The sequence below is a fragment of the Perissodus microlepis genome, chromosome 1 (genome assembly GCF_051167445.1).
Source record: "Perissodus microlepis isolate ML-2025 ecotype Zambia chromosome 1, ASM5116744v1, whole genome shotgun sequence".
NCBI classification, from domain to species: domain Eukaryota; kingdom Metazoa; phylum Chordata; class Actinopteri; order Cichliformes; family Cichlidae; genus Perissodus; species Perissodus microlepis.
The window spans coordinates 20,220,497-20,239,933 of NC_140461.1; the positions used below are offsets into that span (position 1 = coordinate 20,220,497).

The 19,437-nt window shown below is 39.7% G+C and overlaps 2 protein-coding genes across 2 annotated transcripts; one reads left to right on the top strand and one right to left on the bottom strand.

The window, feature by feature from the left end:
* The first annotated feature begins 378 nt into the window (after positions 1-378).
* Positions 379-2,200, top strand: lyve1a (lymphatic vessel endothelial hyaluronic receptor 1a). Its single transcript, XM_084934421.1, has 6 exons — positions 379-538; positions 635-818; positions 905-1,044; positions 1,451-1,630; positions 1,737-1,809; positions 1,910-2,200. The coding sequence occupies exons 1-6, from the start codon at positions 451-453 to the stop codon at positions 2,052-2,054; spliced, it is 810 nt and encodes a 269-aa protein (XP_084790547.1). The 5' UTR covers positions 379-450; the 3' UTR covers positions 2,055-2,200.
* A 374-nt stretch (positions 2,201-2,574) lies between these two features.
* On the bottom strand, positions 2,575-8,937 carry ampd3a (adenosine monophosphate deaminase 3a). The gene is made up of 14 exons (XM_084934409.1): positions 8,663-8,937; positions 7,967-8,141; positions 7,387-7,552; positions 7,068-7,287; positions 6,835-6,964; positions 5,890-6,084; positions 5,642-5,773; positions 5,364-5,527; positions 5,158-5,284; positions 4,477-4,640; positions 3,613-3,733; positions 3,210-3,383; positions 2,973-3,083; positions 2,575-2,851 (listed from the first exon to the last, which is right to left on the bottom strand). Exons 1-14 carry the CDS (start codon positions 8,881-8,883, stop codon positions 2,675-2,677), a joined length of 2,277 nt encoding a protein of 758 aa, XP_084790535.1. The 5' UTR covers positions 8,884-8,937; the 3' UTR covers positions 2,575-2,674.
* Positions 8,938-19,437: the final 10,500 nt, after the last annotated feature.

The window sequence follows — 19,437 nt, forward strand, 5'->3', positions numbered from 1 at the left end:
ATATATATATATATATATATATATATATATATATATATATATATATATATATGTATATGTATATATATTTGTGCCTGTAACAATACTGGTTGCAGTTGAACCTGAAAACATAACTTATTTATTGAAGTTCAACAACATTTCACATTAAAAATGCTGAATGGGAACACGTGTGCACTGCTTTTCCCCTTCTACTGAATTTCTGCAGATTAGTGTTTTTGATGTATTACTTATCGTCTCCTGAGCCCTGCTCCCAGAACATAGGATGGCTCTTGATCTGACCCATGTGCACTACTTCCTTCTTCCTTTTCCGTTATTCTCTGGCAGTGACAGAGTCCACACATCCCAGTGAGCATGATCACCTCTATTTAACCGTGCCTTTTGGCTCAGAGACACATAAACCTTGCAGCAGCAGTGATACCCGGCATTCATCTGTCTTTACTCTGACCAGTCATGAACATCATCTGGCTTTGCCTCCCAGCAGCGCTGCTCGTTACTTCAGCCTTGTCTGTTCAAATGACTGAAATAAGGAACCTCAGAGGTAAGTTATTCCACATATTTTCTAATATGTACAAATATATATATATATAAATTATTGTACTACCATATATAGTAAATATAAATATGCTTTTTCCAGTTTTCCCAGGATTCAATCAAAGTATTGCAGGAGTAATGCTGGTCACGTCTTTAAATGAGCTCAACCAGTCTGAGTATGCTTTCAATGCCAGTGAAGCTCGCAGGCTCTGCTGGTCCCTTGGACTGAACATTGCTTCAAAAGCACAAGTACAGAAAGCTCTTTCTAGAGGTTTAGAAACATGCAGGTGAGACCAAAGTGAGAAAAAAAAATCACCTCAGTATCACCTCTGAGTAATATAACGAGGAGCACCTAATGTAATATTTTGTTCAGGTTTGGATGGATTGATGAACACTTCGCAGTCATTCCCCGCATCCACCCAATTCCCAGTTGTGGCAGGAATAAGAGCGGCTTGGTGCCCTGGCGAGCCAGCGTAAAACAAAAGTTTGATGTGTTTTGCTTCAGCGAGACAGGTGAGTAACTTTGCACCTGCATTTTACTTATGAAGAGACAAAAGATATTTAAAAAGTGATTGTGCATGCTGTTCACTGCTTTCTGTTATTCAAAGTATAAAACAGGTCTGCTGTATAGTCGATGTAAATAAGAATACATTAGTATTAATGAATACTCTTAACACAAACTTTGATGCTTTATGGTATTTGCATACCATACAAATTTTAATTTGTATTCAGCAGCATTTTAGTATATTCCACATAACTAGGATGGGAAAAAAACCATTGGAGAGCATTTTAATCGAAGGTTTTTCAAATACATACAATACACTCCTAACACTTTCCAAAACATAATCATCATTTCAAACAGGAGGAAGTACAAAAGAAAAAAAAAGGCAAATAATCAGAATGTCTAATCTTTGCACAGATGCAGCGATACAACAGATGGATGAAGTGACTGACAGTCCTTTGAAGAGCACACATGGCGTGGGTCACACACACCACACCACAACACCACCATCCACATCTTCCTCCTCGACTCCTGAAACCCTCGACAGTGAGATAGAACCAGCCCGCTTTGCCAGCAGCTCACAAAGCTTTACTGCAGGTATGGGACTCGTAATCTGAACTCTGTCACAGTCAGTTAACACAGCACAAGACTAATACAAAGGTAAAGGCCTCGTTATCAACAGTGTGTATGTTTCATATTTTAGGAAAAGCTGTGCTCATCTTCTGCTCCTGTGCGCTTCTTCTGCTTATAACAATCATCCTGGCATACCTCAAATTGTAAGTGCTTTTTTTTTTTAATAATACATAAAACACAATGAAGTTTCTCTTGGTGCATATTATTACATCTTTTTCCTGTCCATCTGTTAATAAAAAACAGAAGACGTTGCTCTCAGAAGTCAGACGTGAAAGAGCAGAAAGAGTACATCCAGACAGAAGAGTGGACCTGTGTGAAGACCCCTACAGAAACCAAGACAGCTGCTGAGGAAGATGAGAGGATAGAAGTGGGCGACGATGCACAATAAATGTTATTCTGATGAGAAACTGTTTGTGATCCTCGATTTGTGTTAAATTAAGAGACAGAATGGCTGTAACATGCTTTCTTTTTGTATTCTGTTAAATGGTGCATTTTAGCCACTGGAGGGCAATGTTTGTAATAAAATGATTTTAAATACTCATATGGGTTTGGTGTTCTACACAACAAAAACTCATAATAACAGCTTTTCTGCAGGTTTACCCACTTCTTAAATCCACATTATTCCAGTTTTTACTCTTCAGTGTCTCTCAAGCTTTTTTAAAAGTCACTGAAGCCTGTTTTCAGCAAACTGTTTGTGTTTGTTCTCTCATTGGTAACTCTTCTAATGTCTGATATGGGTTGTGAAAAGTTTCTATGAGATCTTGTGGGCTTCCACAGCTTTGCCTTTGAATACTTGAGCATCGTCCCTTACAACTCAATTTTAGAAAACCCATCTGCTATTAATTAGCAATTAGTTAAGTATTGCTCTTTTAGTTTCAGTTTTATTGAAGTTTTTATTCCATCACAGCCAGCGGCACATTTTACAAAAAAAAAAAAAAAAAAAAAAAAGGTAAATGTAGATATCTTAGAGTGCAACATGCTTCGATTCTGTCAAATGTGAGGTCCTCTTTACTCGCTGTGGGAATTCATAGATTCAGCCTTCACTGCATCAACAATGAAGCTGAGTTCATTGCACAGCGTTTCGTGTCTGTAGGCCATCCGGACCTGGGCGACGTTGGTCTTACGGATATCATTTCCTTCGGGTCCATCTTTCAGATAGTTCTCTCCCAGGAAGTGCATCTTATCCTTGCAAAAGTAATCACAACAATAGGAGGAAGAAAGGATGATTAGATCTTGTGTGAGTTGACCAATGCCTGCTAAGACAGAATTTATGTTGTCTTTTTTCAAATGAAGGATGTGACCACACCTGGTGAGAAAACCCACTCTGCAGCACACTGTTCCTGGCTATTTCACACACATCACAGGTGCTGAACTTCCACAGCTGAGCTGCTATGGCGTACTCCTCCATCAGTGGTTCCTCAGAGGATACACAAATAGCAGATAAGCTTTATTCAGACTACAGAAATGAATCAAAATAACAAATACTGTATTAGTTAGGCAAACAATGATTTTGAATCACTGAATGATGACCTGAAAACACTACCTTGGTGTAGTGGAACAGCATGGGATCATCTGTGGACAGGGACACACACAGACCTTTGTGCAGGAAGTCTTTCAGTGGGCTTTTGGAGTATTCCAGGAACAGGCCATTGTTGCTGAGTGGAGACATTGCAATTGGTACCTGGGCTAGGTAGTACAGGTACTGCAGCACTGGGCTCTGTAGGAAGTTTGACAGAGGTGCTGCTCGTGAACGTGAAAGATGGGAAAACACACAAATGTACACACTGTCATTGTGTGTTTTATCTAAATGCTGAGTGAGTTGGTGTCCGTACTATAGCGGTGACCTTTGGGATATTGTGCAGTTCATAAGCAATGCTTTGTGAAATTCAAAATTTGAAATCTTCTTTCTGGTTTACTGGTTTATAACTCGGGACAGTCGAGAGTACCTTCCTCAGGTTGAGTCCATGTGAGATGTTGTCAGCAGTGAGAAAGGCAGAGACCAGATGAGTGAGTGATCCAGCTTCTCCACAGTGGGGACGGAACTGGAAGGTGTTTAGTCCACACTCTCTATACAGGACGCAGAAGAGTATAATAAGCAACATCACATAACAGCATTTAATCATCTTCATCACACCGAGTGCCGATCAGCTGTAACTATATATTGATATGTTCTCCCAGCAGCTTTAAGCATCAAGTAGTTCAGAACTGGCTTTGCTGTAATTTATTAGTCACTCTTCCACTGACAGTTATACAAAGTGACAGAGTAAACTGTCACTGCTAGGTCAGGGTCTAACATGTCCTACATCCATGTCAAGTCTTCCTTCATCTATGTGTTTACGAAAGAAAAAAGGATGTATTCTTATTGTCACACAAAGGAGTTGTCAGTTATTCGGCAGGGCAGATACCTCTTACGCCTTCTGTGCGTTTCCAAAATTAGAATATTAAAAAATGAATCAGCTTTTATTTTTTATGGTCTTCACTGCTGGTACAACCTTTCTGAACATCTGAGATAAAACATTTAAATTGGGGCTTAAAGCATGTCTGCAACTTCATCTTAACCTTAATTTCTTGTCTGTGTTTCCCCATCTAAAGATTAATCATTACAGGGTAGAGTAATACAGCTTTATATCATGATATACACATATAGTTGACATGTTTTAACTGTCTTTGCATTTTTCTCTCTTTCTGTGCAGAACTCTGAATTACCTTGGGTTTCATATACTTATATTGAGTCACCCATTTAGCAGACATCAAGTAAATTCAATCAGCCTGCTTCTGATGCTTCACCGTACCTGGGGAATGATACTTACTTTCTGAGGTTGTTGAGGACTATGATGTTTGCGTACATGTGGAAGATGTAGTAGCTGTATGGAGGATTTTCAACTGAAGTCCACTGTTCTGGTTTTGGGCTCCTGAAGGAGAACATGTGATCGCTGTGTTTGGACTCATCATCCACGCTGTCAAAGCCAGACACCTGCATCCACAAAAACAGTCATTTTCTGCTGGGATTTTTTAATGAAGCCCGGCAGGTATTAATATTAAATGGTTATTAGTCATTTGTTTCCACAAACGTTCCCAATCAACAGTCAGTTATTTTTATATTGTGCAATATATGGACAGACGTACTGGGCCACCTGCAGGTTACACCCACAGGAGCTTATACACCTGTGGCAATGGGACTAAAAACACCTGTACTTCAATATTAAGTAGTGGAACACAATACCTTTGCTCATACAGTGTATTTCTGAACAATTTTACATTTTATGAAGCCAGTTTATATTATAAAGACATGTTTTCATATTGATGCGTCATTATATTTTCATTGCCCTAATGGGTGCATCTGCTTACCACTACAGTATAGTCTGCTATATCACCCAACTATTTTTATACTGCACATAAATGCATCATTTGAAGACATGAAGTACATCTTTTTGTGCAAAACTGATCCTCATAATATTTGCTGAGATCTGTTTTGGTACAACAAATCTTACATATTTGAGGAAAATGTGAAGTTCTTTGTGCTTCTGTGGGTTGACTGTGGCCTCAAACAAAGGAAGGAATATGTTCTCCAGCATCTTGGCAAAATTGGGTATCAGCTTCTTTAGCTTGAAAATATCACTGTAACATAAAAGTATATTTTAGATTTCACAAAATGCATTTACATTAAAAGCCTGCATTTTAAGCATGAAGCACTTACTATATTCTGGGCACTTGAATCATCCACCTCATGTTTGGAGAGTATAATTTGTGGTCAATAAACCACTTGGACAGACTGTACCACTCGTCAGGAGACCTTCCGTAGATGGACAGGCGTGGCTCTACATGCTGATACTTGCTCTCCTCCAGGCCACGGGCCACTTCCTATAAAAAATAAAAAATAAAAAAAATAAAAAATGGTGAGAGGAAGAGTGCATCAAGTTTTCTTTGCATCACTCCGTCTTGAAATTGATGACATGCTACACATGATGATAGTACCTTTATGATGCAAGCAAAATACTCTCCATTAACAACATTGTCAGTTTTCAGGAAGATTTCGCGAAGCTCACTGGCTCCCACTGGGTTATACTTCGCATTGAACTTATCAAAGCGGTGGAAGGTTTGTCTCCCCTGTAAATGTAATAATCCCAGAACGATGCAAGCAGCAGAAAGACAAAATCTGAAATTCTTAAATATATTGTGTTAATGGAATATTTGAATTCAAAAGAATAGACAATATTTCTTACAGCATGTACGTCGAGAGAGTCCACAGTAAGGTCATAGGGGTCCTTGTTGAGGTGCTGGAAAACCTCTTTGAGTGTCATTCTTTGTCCACCCTTTTCTAAAACTACACATTCTGCATCAGTCTGATACGTCTTCTGGATGAAGGTGAGCAGATGTTTCTGAGACATGCATGCAGCTGCATGAATGTGCGTGTCCACCTGCAAGAAAGAAACAGTATTATTCAGTCTGCATGCACTAATATCCTATATTTAACCCCTCCCAGTTGTGCATGCTCAGAAGGCATTCAGGTCCAGCCATCCAAGAGGCAACTAAAACAGATGTCTGAACCACCTCAACTAGCTTTTCCTTTCCAGATGGATCTCAGAGTGGAGGTGATGCTCTGTTGTGACAAAAGGAGCAGCAGCACTGAAAATGTGCTTCACTTTGTGCCAAAGATGCAGAACCAGCTCTTACTTTGGATAAACAAGGATTGGATGGCCCTGGAACACCATACCTTCACTACCCTTAAAGATATGCCCAATTGACCCGGTGGTAAGTCTCTCCAAGTCCATAAAAGACTGGCTGGTCAAGTTCCCACAATCTCCCTGATTTCAAAGTCAGCATTGCTCCTTCTGAATCCAGTGTTCAACAATCCTCCCCTCTAGCACCCTGGAATACACTTTCCTGGGGATAACTGGAGCACAGTTAGTGTAATTGGTGAAGCTTCCCCTGAGGCTTCAGGCTCTGCCTCCTCTACAAACGACATTGCGGTCGCATTCAGAAGTTCTTCAAAGTGCTTTTTGCCAACCAATTAAATGATAACAGCTTTTGTGTTATTAAACGCTGGACACTTTAAACAAGTGCAGGTTAATCTGGGTAGTTTGCAGAGCATGCTTTGGTATCTACACTCACTTTAAAGTTCAGTCAGATTTAATGGTTGCCTCACTTCCCAGAGATGGAATACTAACCTTTCTAACATTGTAGAAATCTCTGTGAGGCACACGTTTTAATTCCTTGAGCTCAGCCATCTCATTGAGCATCTCATGGAGGTTGAATTTTGAACTCAAGAAATTTAGTCTCCTATGACAGTAGGTTTTCCTGAAAATTAAAAGTGACACTCAGTTCATTCTCTAAAAAGTGCAGAATGGATGATAACCGGTTTTTCAACCAGCATGTCTGCATAATTGTTTTGGAAACTTACGTGGGTCCATCTGCAGTCATGGCAAGCACATGACTCAGCTCTACAGCAAAGGTCTCCAAGTCTGGGTAAGGAAGGTCATGAGGCTGGTTTTGTTTGAAAGCCTCTTCATTATCATACACATAAACTATCCCATCCTTCATCTTCAGTTTATAATTTAGATTCTTGGGGATGTTGTCCATGCAGTAGGGATCCTCCCCAGCTTCTGGACATGGGCACATGTCTGGTGGTCGCAAAGGTTTTTCCATTACTTTCATATACATTAGAACAAAGCATGTTTTTAAATGTTGTTATACATACAGCCCAGCTTCGTACATCATACCTGGAAGGACCTCATCTTCTTCGTTCCAGGTCGTGTTCTGAGCACTTCGTAGGAACTTGCTCGTCGTTCTGCAGAATCTGTGATAGGCTAGCTTTGAGTATTTCTCTCGAAGAAGCAGAGCTTTAAACAGATTTTTGGCGGCCTGATCATAGTCGTCCAGTGTGATCTGAGAGGAGGATGAGCATTAAACATAAATTCAAGTCTAATCCAATAGTAGTAATAGTGAAGGCTACACTGGATCATGGAGGGACACTGTGCAGTGACTGGCTGCTAGACTTTGAAGCAACAATGCTTTGACTGGCATCTAAATTCATCTTTTATACTTCGAAATGTAGACAGTTTTGCACTTTTAAGATTTTGAATTAATTCCTTCAGAGGGTGGCAGGAAGACATGCAGTTGTCTCTACTTCCAATAATTCGATTTTTTGGATACTGCACACTTAAATCATGCTACATTCAATTTGAAGATATTGTCATTTCACATTTTTTTTTACCATTTAATATTCAAATTCAAAATATTACGTATGGGATGTATATGTATGTAACTACACCAGTTGGGACTTTCAACGAGAGTACTTACACCAGCACAGTAATCTCCACTAATAGTAACCCTCTGATAATCAGGGCAGTTTTCTTGCACAGATGAGCTGGTGGAACTGGGGGACATGAATGGTGTCACTAGGCGTGCCCAATCTGCATTGGCTGGGACTTGTAGGCAAAGTGACTTGGAACGAATCATCCTCAGGCTGTTCCTCCTGAAAAGTCAGCAACTTGATTAGCATTTGGTGCAAAGCTCACTTAAATGAACGAGTCTTCACCTAAAATCATGGTAATATGACTATTAAAAGGGGCCTATTATGCTCAGTTTTAACTTCACATTTATATCATTAGACTCCACAGAGCCGCTTTGCATTATTTACAGTTTGAACTTTGCACAATCTGTTTTAGTTCATCCCCCTTTACCCCCACCTTCCAACTTTATTAAAAACAAAAGATTTAAATAACAGGTGGGTGTGGCTTCAGTGCTCACAGTCAGAGCTGTGTGCCTAAGGAGACTATATTACATCATACAGAATCAAGACCACAAAAGAAAAATCAAAAGGAGCAGACTGAAAACTTTAAGTCTTGGCTCACGTATATTTAACACCACATAAATAATAAGCAAAACTGAAAATATACGTCTTATAAAAGGGATTTTTGTTTTGTTTTTTATACTAGGATAATTTTGCTTGCATGAACAGACTGATCTACGGTTCAGAGTCCAAGCAGGACTTACCTCTTAAGAGTCTCCTCTGACTGCTGCTCTGCCAGCTCCTTAAGCAGTTCGTGGTCTTTGGCTTGCTGGAGGCCAATTGGGCAGTCCTCAGGCATCGTGAACATCGACAAGGCATTTTTGGTTTCTTCTTCTTTTAATGCCGATGCATATACTTTCTCTGCAAGCAGCTGCGTCTCCTCCTCCACCTCACTCAGATTCACCTTTAGAAATTGACGAGGCATGTCTGCAAGAGACCAGAAGCCACAGTAAAATGGCCGGCGTCTGAAGTCTCTGACTGTAGAGTGCAAAGGAGGTCTGCAGTACTTGTCAGGACGTTAAATGCTCTGACTACTGTGTGGTGTTTTGTAAACAGGGAAATCTACCTGTGCACGTGTTTGGGGACAGGGCATTCATTATCGCAGGTCCTCTCTCGCCGCAGCTGGTAGACTTTATAACTATCACTGCGCCCAACAAACGCAATAAGTTGTTTATATTATAGTTACATTATAGCCGTTAATATCCCTGCTCTTATTTGCACAGTTTTTCCTTTTTCTGTTTTTAATAATTTTTTAAATTTTTAATAACTTACTAACTGTACTGTATTTTTTTCATTATGTTGCAAATTGTTTTTTGAATCTGCGTGCTCCATCTGCCTGTCACTTTGCTGCTGGAACACCCAAATTTCCCCAATAAGGGACAATGAAGGATGTTTCTATTCTATTCTGTTTCATTATCCAACTATTGGACAGCATCACCACCTAGAGAGTTCTGAGTGAACTGTTTGTTAAAATGTTAAAAGCTAAAGTTCATGTCATGCACGATGTTTTAAACACTTCTTATATAAAGGAATGCAGTCAGTGTAATGCAGTACTGTTTAATATCATTGTTAATTGCAGTAACATTAATATTAAATCATCAAATTTTCACATTTTCTGCTCAACCACCTGTAATTTGCCTAAAAATATTGAAATTGAAAAATATGCATATATGTAAAAACACTTTCTCAGTTATATTTAGAATAACATCTGGAAACTCGTGAACTTTGTTCAATTCAGATTAGATAACGTACTGAGGCTTTTTACGGTACAACTGCCTCTCAAAGTTGAATGAAAATGACATTTTCTTCACTTTTGTAACCAAGAATTTCAAATTAAAGAGCATTCTTTGTTCTTTTTTGAGAAATACAATTGTTTATATTAAGAACTCACATAAGCTATTTACAGAAATTAACACCAGTTATTTTTTGCAATGTGAAGTTTTTCTTTTTTAATTAGTGTGCACTCAAAAATGGGACACGCACAGACACACGCACACACGCACCTCTAGGCAAATCAGAGTGGGTCGACCTGAAGACTTGTAAAGTTACAAGTTACATAAAAATAAACTACACTATTGTGTGTACTATACTTTGATATAAATAATGAACAGACCTGCATAATATTCATTAAATCCCCACCAGACATATGTTGAAAGAATTTCGAATAACTTCCATTAGTTAAGTTAGTTCAACAACATTAACCAGATATGAAAGGAATGCAAGTCTTCTGTTAAAGTAAACTCCTCTTTTTTGTCTCCTCTTTTGAGTAGCAGTGATTCTCTTTTAGCTCTCATCAAACTACAACTGAAAAAAAATCCCTTATTTTAACTACAGTATATACACGCAATCTGTTTACAGTATATACATGCAATCTGTTTACAGTATATCAAACCAAAAACCTGACCTAACGGACAGTGTCTTGATTATCATTGGAGTGGTGAAACAACAGAGAAAGACTGCGTGGTACATTGTAATCTGAGACTGCTTCTGTTCTGCCAGGGTGTTTCCAGGAAGCTCATCAATCAGGACACACAGTATCCTGAATGCATCACCATCACCGTGGGCCTTTATGGCTCTACAACAACACTTTGGAAAGAAAGACTCAAAGCCACTTGGCTGATGGGTTCATGAATCATTAAACTTCCTGTCTTGCCACACACACCTAAATAATTTAGATGAAACCCATGCTTTTGTTTCATAAAAAAAAACCTGTAGTTCAGTGCTTCACAACCAAGGGCAGTGAGGGTTAAACTGGGATTCCTCATTTCTGAGTGATTTCTTTTTTCAGGGCTACCTGTAAGCAAAAACTACTAAAGGCAACATATTTGTGTATAAAAAGGAATAAACAAAAAACTCATAAGTGTGAAAGACAAGACTAAGTATATGCATTATTTGGCAGACTTTGCACAAATAATAGCAGGACCTGGCCTGTGCTTGCAATACAGCCTAATGTTCAGTGTGCTAAACTGCCCTCGCCCATATATCAGAGTTAAATAGAGGAATGACCTACGGTGTAGTCTTTGTAATAATTATATTAAAATGAATCAAGTTAAATGAACATGAAATAAAATATACATAAAGATGAAGTCAAAGGAGCTTGCAAAGAAAAGCGTCTGGACTTCTTTAAGTTACTTGAAGACGTTTCACCTCTCATCCGAGAAGCTTCTTCAGTTCTAAGGTCAAATGGTGGAGAGTCCCAGATATAAACCTAGTGGGAGTATCCCCCCACAGAGGGACAAAAGGACCCCCTGATGATCCTCTAATCGCCTGAGCCAAGGTGTGAAACTGGGTGTGGGTCCCAATCAGCCAGAGTTTCGGGTGTGTTCATTGTGAAACCTGGCCCCACCTTATCATGCGAATTCCTGAGGTCAGATGGCCCAGGATGTGAGTGGGCGTTAAGGCGTCTGGGAAGGGATCTCAAAACTGGATTATAGATGGCAGAGAGTTGGTGTCGTAAACCCCCGCCTCTGTTCAAAGATGGTCGCTCACAGTGGACATAGATGGCTTCTTTCACTCCTCTTTCAAACCATCTGTCCTCTCTGTCCAAAATGTGAACATTGGCATCCTCGAAAGAGTGTCCTTTATCCTTAAGATGCAGATGGACTGCTGAGTCTTGTCCTGTGGAGGTGGCTCTTCTGTGTTGTGCCATGCGCTTGTGAAGTGGCTGTTTGGTCTCTCCAATGTAGAGGTCTGGGCATTCCTCGCTGCACTGTACAGCATACACCACATTGTTAAGTCTGTGTTTTGGCGTTTTGTCTTTCGGGTGAACCAGTTTTTGTCTGAGCGTGCTGCTGGGTCTGAAATGCACCGGGATGTCATGCTTGGAGAAAACTCTCCTAAGTTTTTCTGATACACCGGCTACATAGGGGATGACAATGTTGTTGCGTCTGTCCTTCTTATCCTCCCTCGCTGGTGTCTGGTCTTCTTTTCTGTGCCTCTTTGCTGACTTTAAGAACGCCCATTTAGGATAGCTGCACGTTTTGAGTGCTTCCTTTACATGTGTGTGTTCCTTCTTTTTTCCTTCAGGCTTAGAGGGAACATGTTCTGCCCGGTGGTGTAGGGTCCTAATTACTCCAAGTTTGTGTTCCAGAGGGTGATGGGAGTCAAAGAGGAGGTACTGGTCCGTGTGTGTGGGCTTCCGGTAAACTTCGATGTTGAGTTTGCCGTTCTCTTCAATGTGCACAGCGCAGTCCAGGAAAGGCAAACAGTTGTCCTTTGTGTCTTCCCTGGTGAACTTGATGTTTTTATCCACAGCGTTAATGTGCGCAGTGAAGGATTCCACTTCTTGTGTCTTGATTTTGACCCAGGTGTCGTCCACATATCTGTACCAGTGGCTGGGTACTCTTCCTTTGAAAGAGCCAAGAGCCTTCCTTTCCACTTCCTCCATGTAAAGGTTGGCTACAATCGGTGACACGGGGGAGCCCATGGCACAGCCATGTTTTTGTCTGTAAAAGCCTTCGTTGTATTTGAAATATGTAGTGGTGAGGCAGAGGTCTAACAGTGTGCAAATCTGATCGGGTGTGAAATTGGTCCTGTCCTCCAAGGAGCTGTCTTCTTGTAGTCATTTTCTGACAGTCTCCACGGCCTCCGTGGTGGGTATGCAAGTGAAGAGAGAGACTACATCAAAGGCATCAAAGGAATGCTTTTATAGACAGCAGCTGCTGAAACAGCCATGAATGCTGCCTTCAAACCACACCAACAACAACGTTAGCACCAAAGTTCAACCTAAACCTGACCTCAGGCCGGCCTCAAGCTGGCCTACATCCTTTTTAATAGCGTCTGCATGTCCATCGCCTTACACGACATTACATTCTGATAGGAGATCAAATTAAATCTGACCAATTCTGCACTCTTACTCTCCTTACCTGACCGTTCACCTATGCACGCCATCTGCACCGCATGACTGACAAAAGAGGGGGCGGGTCTGCGAGGTGGCTTTTGAGGAAAGTCTGTGCCAGGGTTTACCGGTGTTCTGACAAACCATCCTACTTAGGCAAAACGTCCTACCGTAAGTAGTTTATGCACATTTCTGCTGTCACAGAGTAATTCCAGCACAAATTTAAGTAGGTATGACGGTTTGCCACTTAACTTTGCCCATTAGAGTATGCTTGTAGCTCATATGCATACAGCCAGGATGGTTTGCCACTTCATTTTACCCGTTAAAGTATGCTTGTAGGTAACATTCACAAAGGTAGCATGGTTTGGCACTTAATTTTACCCGTCAGAGTATGTGTGTAGCTGTTATTAACAAAGGTAGGATTATTTGCCACTGAATTTTAGCTGTTAAAGTAAGCTTCTAGCTCAGATTAACAAAAGTAGGATGATTTGCCACAAAATTTTAGCAGTTTAAGTATGCTTGTAGGTGACATTCACAAAGGTAGGTTGGTTTGGCAGTTAATTTTACCGGTCAAAGTATTTTTCTAGCTAATATTACAAAGGTAGGACAATTTGCCACTGAATTTTGTGTTGTGCGCATGCGCATAAAACAACGGGTAGGATGGATTCCCAGAACACCTGAAAGGTCGATGGGTTAACGAGGTAAGTCGAGCTTGAACTCGGAGTAAAGGGGGCTCTCTAGGTCACCGCGGGAGCTCATGCTGAACACACAGACTGGTCCATAGTTTCGGTTTAAAATCGTCTGTCTGTATGATCTATCTGCGACAGATTATTTACTGGATAAATGTCTTCTATAGATTAAATCTGTTGAGCCGCATTTTACTAACAGCACTGCTTAAGTTTTTTGTTTGTTTCTTGTGTTGTTTTGGGCTCAGTAGCTTTCACTTCAGTGGGATTTACACACTCAGATGCAAAAATGCGTGAATGTCCTTCATATTTGTTCCTAGTCTGCTCTCATGTCTGTTTGTCATTTGACGCGTTTGACGCTGCTGTCATTTCAGATAAAAGAACACGGATTAGAAAAGCATCCGTGCAGGCCAATTCTGTAATTCTATCATTTGCATTATAACATGTCTGCCAAAAAATGACTGGCGATGTTTGAATGCGTTTTGCCCCCATAGACTTTTTTATGTTGATGAATAGAATTCAGTCGCCATGATTTAGAACGTTATTCTACCAACTCTGCGTCTTACATTATATTCAGATTTATTTATTTATTTATTTATTGCGACTTCTGGTGTCATCTTCTGTAGATCTCTCTTGAAAAAGATATTTTTATTCCCAATGAGACTTAATCTGGATAAATAAATAAAAATATATTGCTTTGTTAAACATTGATTGCAGCTTCTACCCTGTGACAAAAATGTTCTCAGAATGACTTGTTATCATTCACGAGAGATATGTTTGCCAGATTATAGGTCAATAAGTCAAGAATCACTTTTCTTTTTTTTGACTCACAGCCATTTCTTATTTTTCTCAAAGTGAAAACTGAATATTTATAGCAGAAATAACTTAAACAGTAAATACCGTAAGATGAGTCTTTTATACTAAAGTGTACTTAATAAAGACAAAATGAATGGTCTAATATGTAGTAATGATATTTAGAATGTGGTGACTGATGAATGGGGCATCCAATCAGAAATAAATCTACTGCTGAAACCTGGACATGTTAACCTGCACAAAACCCTGAAAATAATTTTTAGAACCACCTGTTCTAAAGCACAAGGCTGGCCTGCTTACTATTTGGCTATTATGTTTAGTCTAGCACACCAAATATCCATTATAATAAGTACATTTAATCCTAACCTTTGGGTAATAATACCAACATCTACTCATTGTTTAACAAAATTTGAACTGTTTACTTTTATTTAACAAGAGATGTAGGCTTTTTTTTTCTTTTTTAAAAAATATTTCAACCACTTTCAACTGGATTTTTGGATTCTTCCCCTTTTAAACTTTTACTTGCTATTTTAATCAATTTGGATTCCTTTCAGGTTCCTGTTTCTCTTTCTTATGATTTCCTTAAGTTAACTTTCTTATTCAAAGCTGCTGTGGTCCTATACACTGACACCCATTTGGAGCTGCTGAAGCCTACAGCACTCTGTTCTGGTAAAAGCTGTATGATCCAATCATGATCATGCAATCACGGCTGTGGGGAGAATAAAAAAATGGCGTGTGGTTTTGGAGAATTGTTACACCTATGCCTTCTATAGATAGTGAGAGCTGCTATGATGTGGTTTGGACACAGTGGCATTAACAAAAGGACAGCAGGTGGAAGCTGGAAGTGGAAGACTTAGAAGATGCTAAGATGGTAAGATGTTTTTCAGTGGGAGGGACAGCTCAGGTCGAGCAGTCTGGAGACAAAGTTAGAGACAAGATTGAGGATGTAGTGAAGAAGGACATGCAGAGGGTTGGTGTGACACATGATCTGCTGTAGTGACCCATAAACAGAGCAGCCAGAAGAAGAAGCTTACACCATAGCAACCTCACAACCATTTAACCTGTTGCGCTTACCTTCAGTGTCACTCATAGCCTTATCTGAACGTGTCGTCATCTCAAGTTGGATTCTAAAGAAGGTATGCGCAGATTCAGTGATACCTTAAGAGATGCTGTCTGCAGTTTAGGAGTCTACCATCTCTTTCTATTTAAGGGAGCCTGTGGCATCATGTTGGCAGTGCTACTAGTACTGAGAATGTGTTAAAACTGGCCGTCAACAAAGGGAGGGTTTCAGCCAAAGTTAGACATAGCCTGCTGCTCTTTTTCTCTATTCTGCTTTCTGTCCATTGGGAACACATGCTCTCTGATACAAACACACAGCTGTGTGTCACCTACTGTACGGTGTGCACACACGGAAATGGCGAGAGGAAAAGAGACTCCTGCTTGTATAACCATCAGAGTCCTTTTTAGTCATTAATTCACAGTCTTATGAATGTGCTGGAAAAAACTGGACCCCTCCTGATATTTCATATTTTCATGAGTCAATATCCTCCGTCACTACTCAGTAGATATTAAAACAATAGACAGACTGATCTTTTTGGCAGTACATTAAAATAATTTTCATATTATACAATTCTGATGCTGTTGCACACGTGTTTATTAAATAACAGCAATTGAAAACAGGTGTGGCACAATTTCTGAGCACCAGAAAAGCCTTGTCCTCAGGTAGACAATGTTTATAGGCTAGTGACTTTAACTTCTAATGTTATGAAAGTATTTGAAAAGATCATAACTCAAAGGTTATGTAAAGAGGTTGAGACATTTTTGGTTAAGTATCAGTTTGTTTATATCTACAATAGCATCAATATTCTATTAATTAATTTGTTTTTCTGTCAATTAAACCCATAAATGAACAGCTCGTGACAGAATGACAGATATGTTTGTTGAGACGATTTTTGAGGTTAAATGGGTCTTTTCTTTATTATTTATTTATTCTAACATCAGCGTGCCCTTGTCTCGATTTGTGTTGATGTCATTTGATAAAACAGTTACCTGATCCAGGGTTATTTTCTCTTATGGGAGGCTTATGTAGTCAGCCTGATCCCCTGTATGAACTGTGAGTTCAAAGCAAAGATGATGATCATATCAGTTTGCTAGGTTTTTAAAATAAAAAAGCAACAGATACATATGCATGTAATATATTCATATTATGATTAGGAGTCTATATTATATACTACACCACTGCATATTTAAATTTTTAATGGAGGCTTTACTGATTCATTGTTTTATCTTTTAAAGTAGATTGATGTTTGTTTCCTTACATTAATAAAAACTAATTGTATTTATAATTTTAAGATATTTAGCAAATTACTATGAATATGCCTGCAGCTAACTTCCACTGTACCGCTGCACTGTGATCAATCTGTCGCTTAAATTACAAATGTTTGCAATCTATCTGTGACTCCTCAGCGCAGGAAAACATTTTGTTCTAGATCATAAGAACCTTTCAGATCGTGTGTCTGGAAACACTGGATCAAATGTCCGAGAGTGGTGTTGGTCTGCAGACAGCATTATTAGACGCTAATGTGAAGAGTATTGTAATGGTTCTCGCACTGGACTGTGCTAATGTGGGTTTGTGCACCCTCGTATTTGTGAGTCTGATTTAAAAGCACTATAATGTGGAAACATGTATCATCTCCTACTACTTGTGTAAGACCCCTAGGAGGTTTCATGAGGCCGTTAACTGAGCACTCGCACACCTATCTCAGATTCAGCTCGCTATGTTCTGCTGTCTTTATCGGTCCTTTTTTTTTTTTTTTTTTTTAAATGTTTCTCAGACACCTCACTGCTGTGGCTGGCTGAGCCCCCAAATTGGTTCTTTGTCAACGCCACATCTGACAGAGAGGTCAATGACACAAGAGAAAGCCATTAACCACATTGCAGAAAGATAGACATGAGCGAGGGGTGGGGGGGAAAGAAAAGGACTCACTCTTCCCTAAGCCGCGATTTGAGTGCTGTTTTAAAAGAGGTGTGTCTTCTCTTCTCATCTCTCTCAGTGGCCAGGGTCTGGAAAACAGTACAGATAAAAAACAAAGCACTCAACTACTAATATCAAGCCGCTCTTCTTTCAGCAATTCTATAACACTTGTCAGATAGACTTTCCCGTAAGTCTGTGTTCTTTTTATGCAGCAGTGGTTTAGATATGGATACACATAAACTTGTTACGAGTGACAAATGATCACATACAGTGTAACAAATCTGTATAGAACTAATCTGTATCTATATGACGGGAAGAAAAATGGATACAAACGTGAAGACCTAGCAGGAAAAATTAAAGTGATTTTTGCCTTTCAGTCTTTATGATGGTGGCCATCTCAGCTACTAGACTAGTATGTCAAATAAGTCCACTCACCTCTTCAGGCTCTGCTGTGTCTGAAGTGAGTTGAAACTGTGCTCAAGGTCTCTCAGAAACATCTAAGTCATGCTGTGCTCTTGTTGCTGAGAAAGTATTTGATTTCTCACCCACCAGCCAGCAGCACACATCACTCCATCCTTAACTCTTTCACGGCCAAATCTTAGTGCGAGGATATGAGCTAAAACCGAATCCTGAAGTCTGCCATTAATGGACCTTCCACAACTTTATGAGGCAGGTTAATTTTAGTAGTAAATGCATTCAAAGCAGATCAGTATACGAATTGTTAGGTTTTCCCCCAAATGTCTCGCTCCTTTTTTTAGAGGCAGAGATGTCCTCTTGTGGTTGATTTGTTGCACTGCAGGATATTTTGCCGAGAAGTGGCATGGCACACACATCACATCAGCAGTGCTCAAACTTTTCATAGCATGTCTAACTTCAAGAAGCTAGGAAAAAGGTGTTTACAATCCCAAACTCACTCTTTTCTCCATTCACTGATGAAAAGTGTGTACTACACCACAATTGAGAACCACTGCATTAGATAAACACGTGGACCTACAAAGAAAGTAATGGTTTTCACTAAAGGGGGTATTTTTTAAAGCCTGTAATTGTGCATTGACTTAATTTGCTATAATTTCATTTTCTTAATAAATTTACATAGCATCCATCCAAAGATCATCCAAAGAGAGAGTCTTCTGGTTGTTATCATGTACGAATTTTGGCCTCAGGTTCTTGTGTTTACCTGACAGTAGTGGCAAACGTTGTCCTTTTCTGCTGCTATATCCCGTCTGCTCCACGGTTTGATATGTTATCTGTTCAGAGCTGCCCTTTTGCTTACCTTCTTTGTATTGAGTGGTTGTTTGAGTTATTGCTCCCATTCTATCACCTTAACCTCCTAAAACCTGAACTCTTTCATGGCTTTCTTTGCTATTGTGACTTTATAGTGTTTGACAAAACCATCCTAGGAGGTTAAACTCTCGCCGTGCATCTCTGGTACCAACAAGGTATTTTCACCCAGAGAACTGTCGCTCACTGGATATTTTCTCTTTTTCAGAACGTTCTCTGTAAATGGTTGTGTGGGAAGATCCCAGAAGATCACCAACAATCATGTTAGGTTTAAAGTCACTTTAATCACGTTTCTTCCTCATTCTGATGTTCAGTTTGAACTTCAGCAAGTTTTCGTGACCATGTCTACAAAAATGCATTGAGTTGCTGCTATTTGACAGGCTGTTTAGATATTTGCATTAAGAAGCAGTTGAATTGGTGTATTTAATAAAGTGGACAGTGGCTGTAAGTGAATACTGCACAAGTCCTCACATCGCCTCACAAGAGGACTCAGATTTACTGGTGTAACCACAAACGGGTCCAGTCCCAGATTTAGACTGATAGTGGTGGAGATTATGAGGATAATCCTCTCAGCTCAGGTTGTCAAGGTACTTGTAGAGTCGGCTTCAGAGGCCTAGCTCTTAGTCTTGGGCCTGTATCATTTTGATTGACATTATTATTATCAGATAGAGTGTTCGCCTGTCCCCTCTCCTCTCAGCAATGCCTCAAACAATGAAAGTATGTGGATCTCATTGTTACCATAATTCTTTTCTGCATTTTCCAGATGAAAGTCATTTGGATTTTGGTATTAAATTTCAAATGGTGAGTGGATCTTAGCTGACAACATGCAGGACCTAAAATAATTCTCATGATAGCTCTTTGAGTTTAATAGCAACACCTGGAGTTTAG

Excerpts from the sequence above, each read along its gene's own strand:
- ampd3a (XM_084934409.1), bottom strand. The coding sequence starts at position 8,883 with ATGCCTCGTCAATTTCTAAAGGTGAATCTGAGTGAGGTGGAGGAGGAG. Across the intron at positions 7,553-7,966 it reads GTGGAGATTACTGTGCTGGT|ATCACACTGGACGACTATGA; the intron begins GTAAGTACTCTC and ends TCCTCCTCTCAG. Across the intron at positions 2,852-2,972 it reads AGAGTGGGTTTTCTCACCAG|GATAAGATGCACTTCCTGGG; the intron begins GTGTGGTCACAT and ends TACTTTTGCAAG.
- lyve1a (XM_084934421.1), top strand. The coding sequence starts at position 451 with ATGAACATCATCTGGCTTTGCCTCCCAGCAGCGCTGCTCGTTACTTCA. Across the intron at positions 819-904 it reads AGAGGTTTAGAAACATGCAG|GTTTGGATGGATTGATGAAC; the intron begins GTGAGACCAAAG and ends TATTTTGTTCAG. Across the intron at positions 1,045-1,450 it reads GTTTTGCTTCAGCGAGACAG|ATGCAGCGATACAACAGATG; the intron begins GTGAGTAACTTT and ends ATCTTTGCACAG.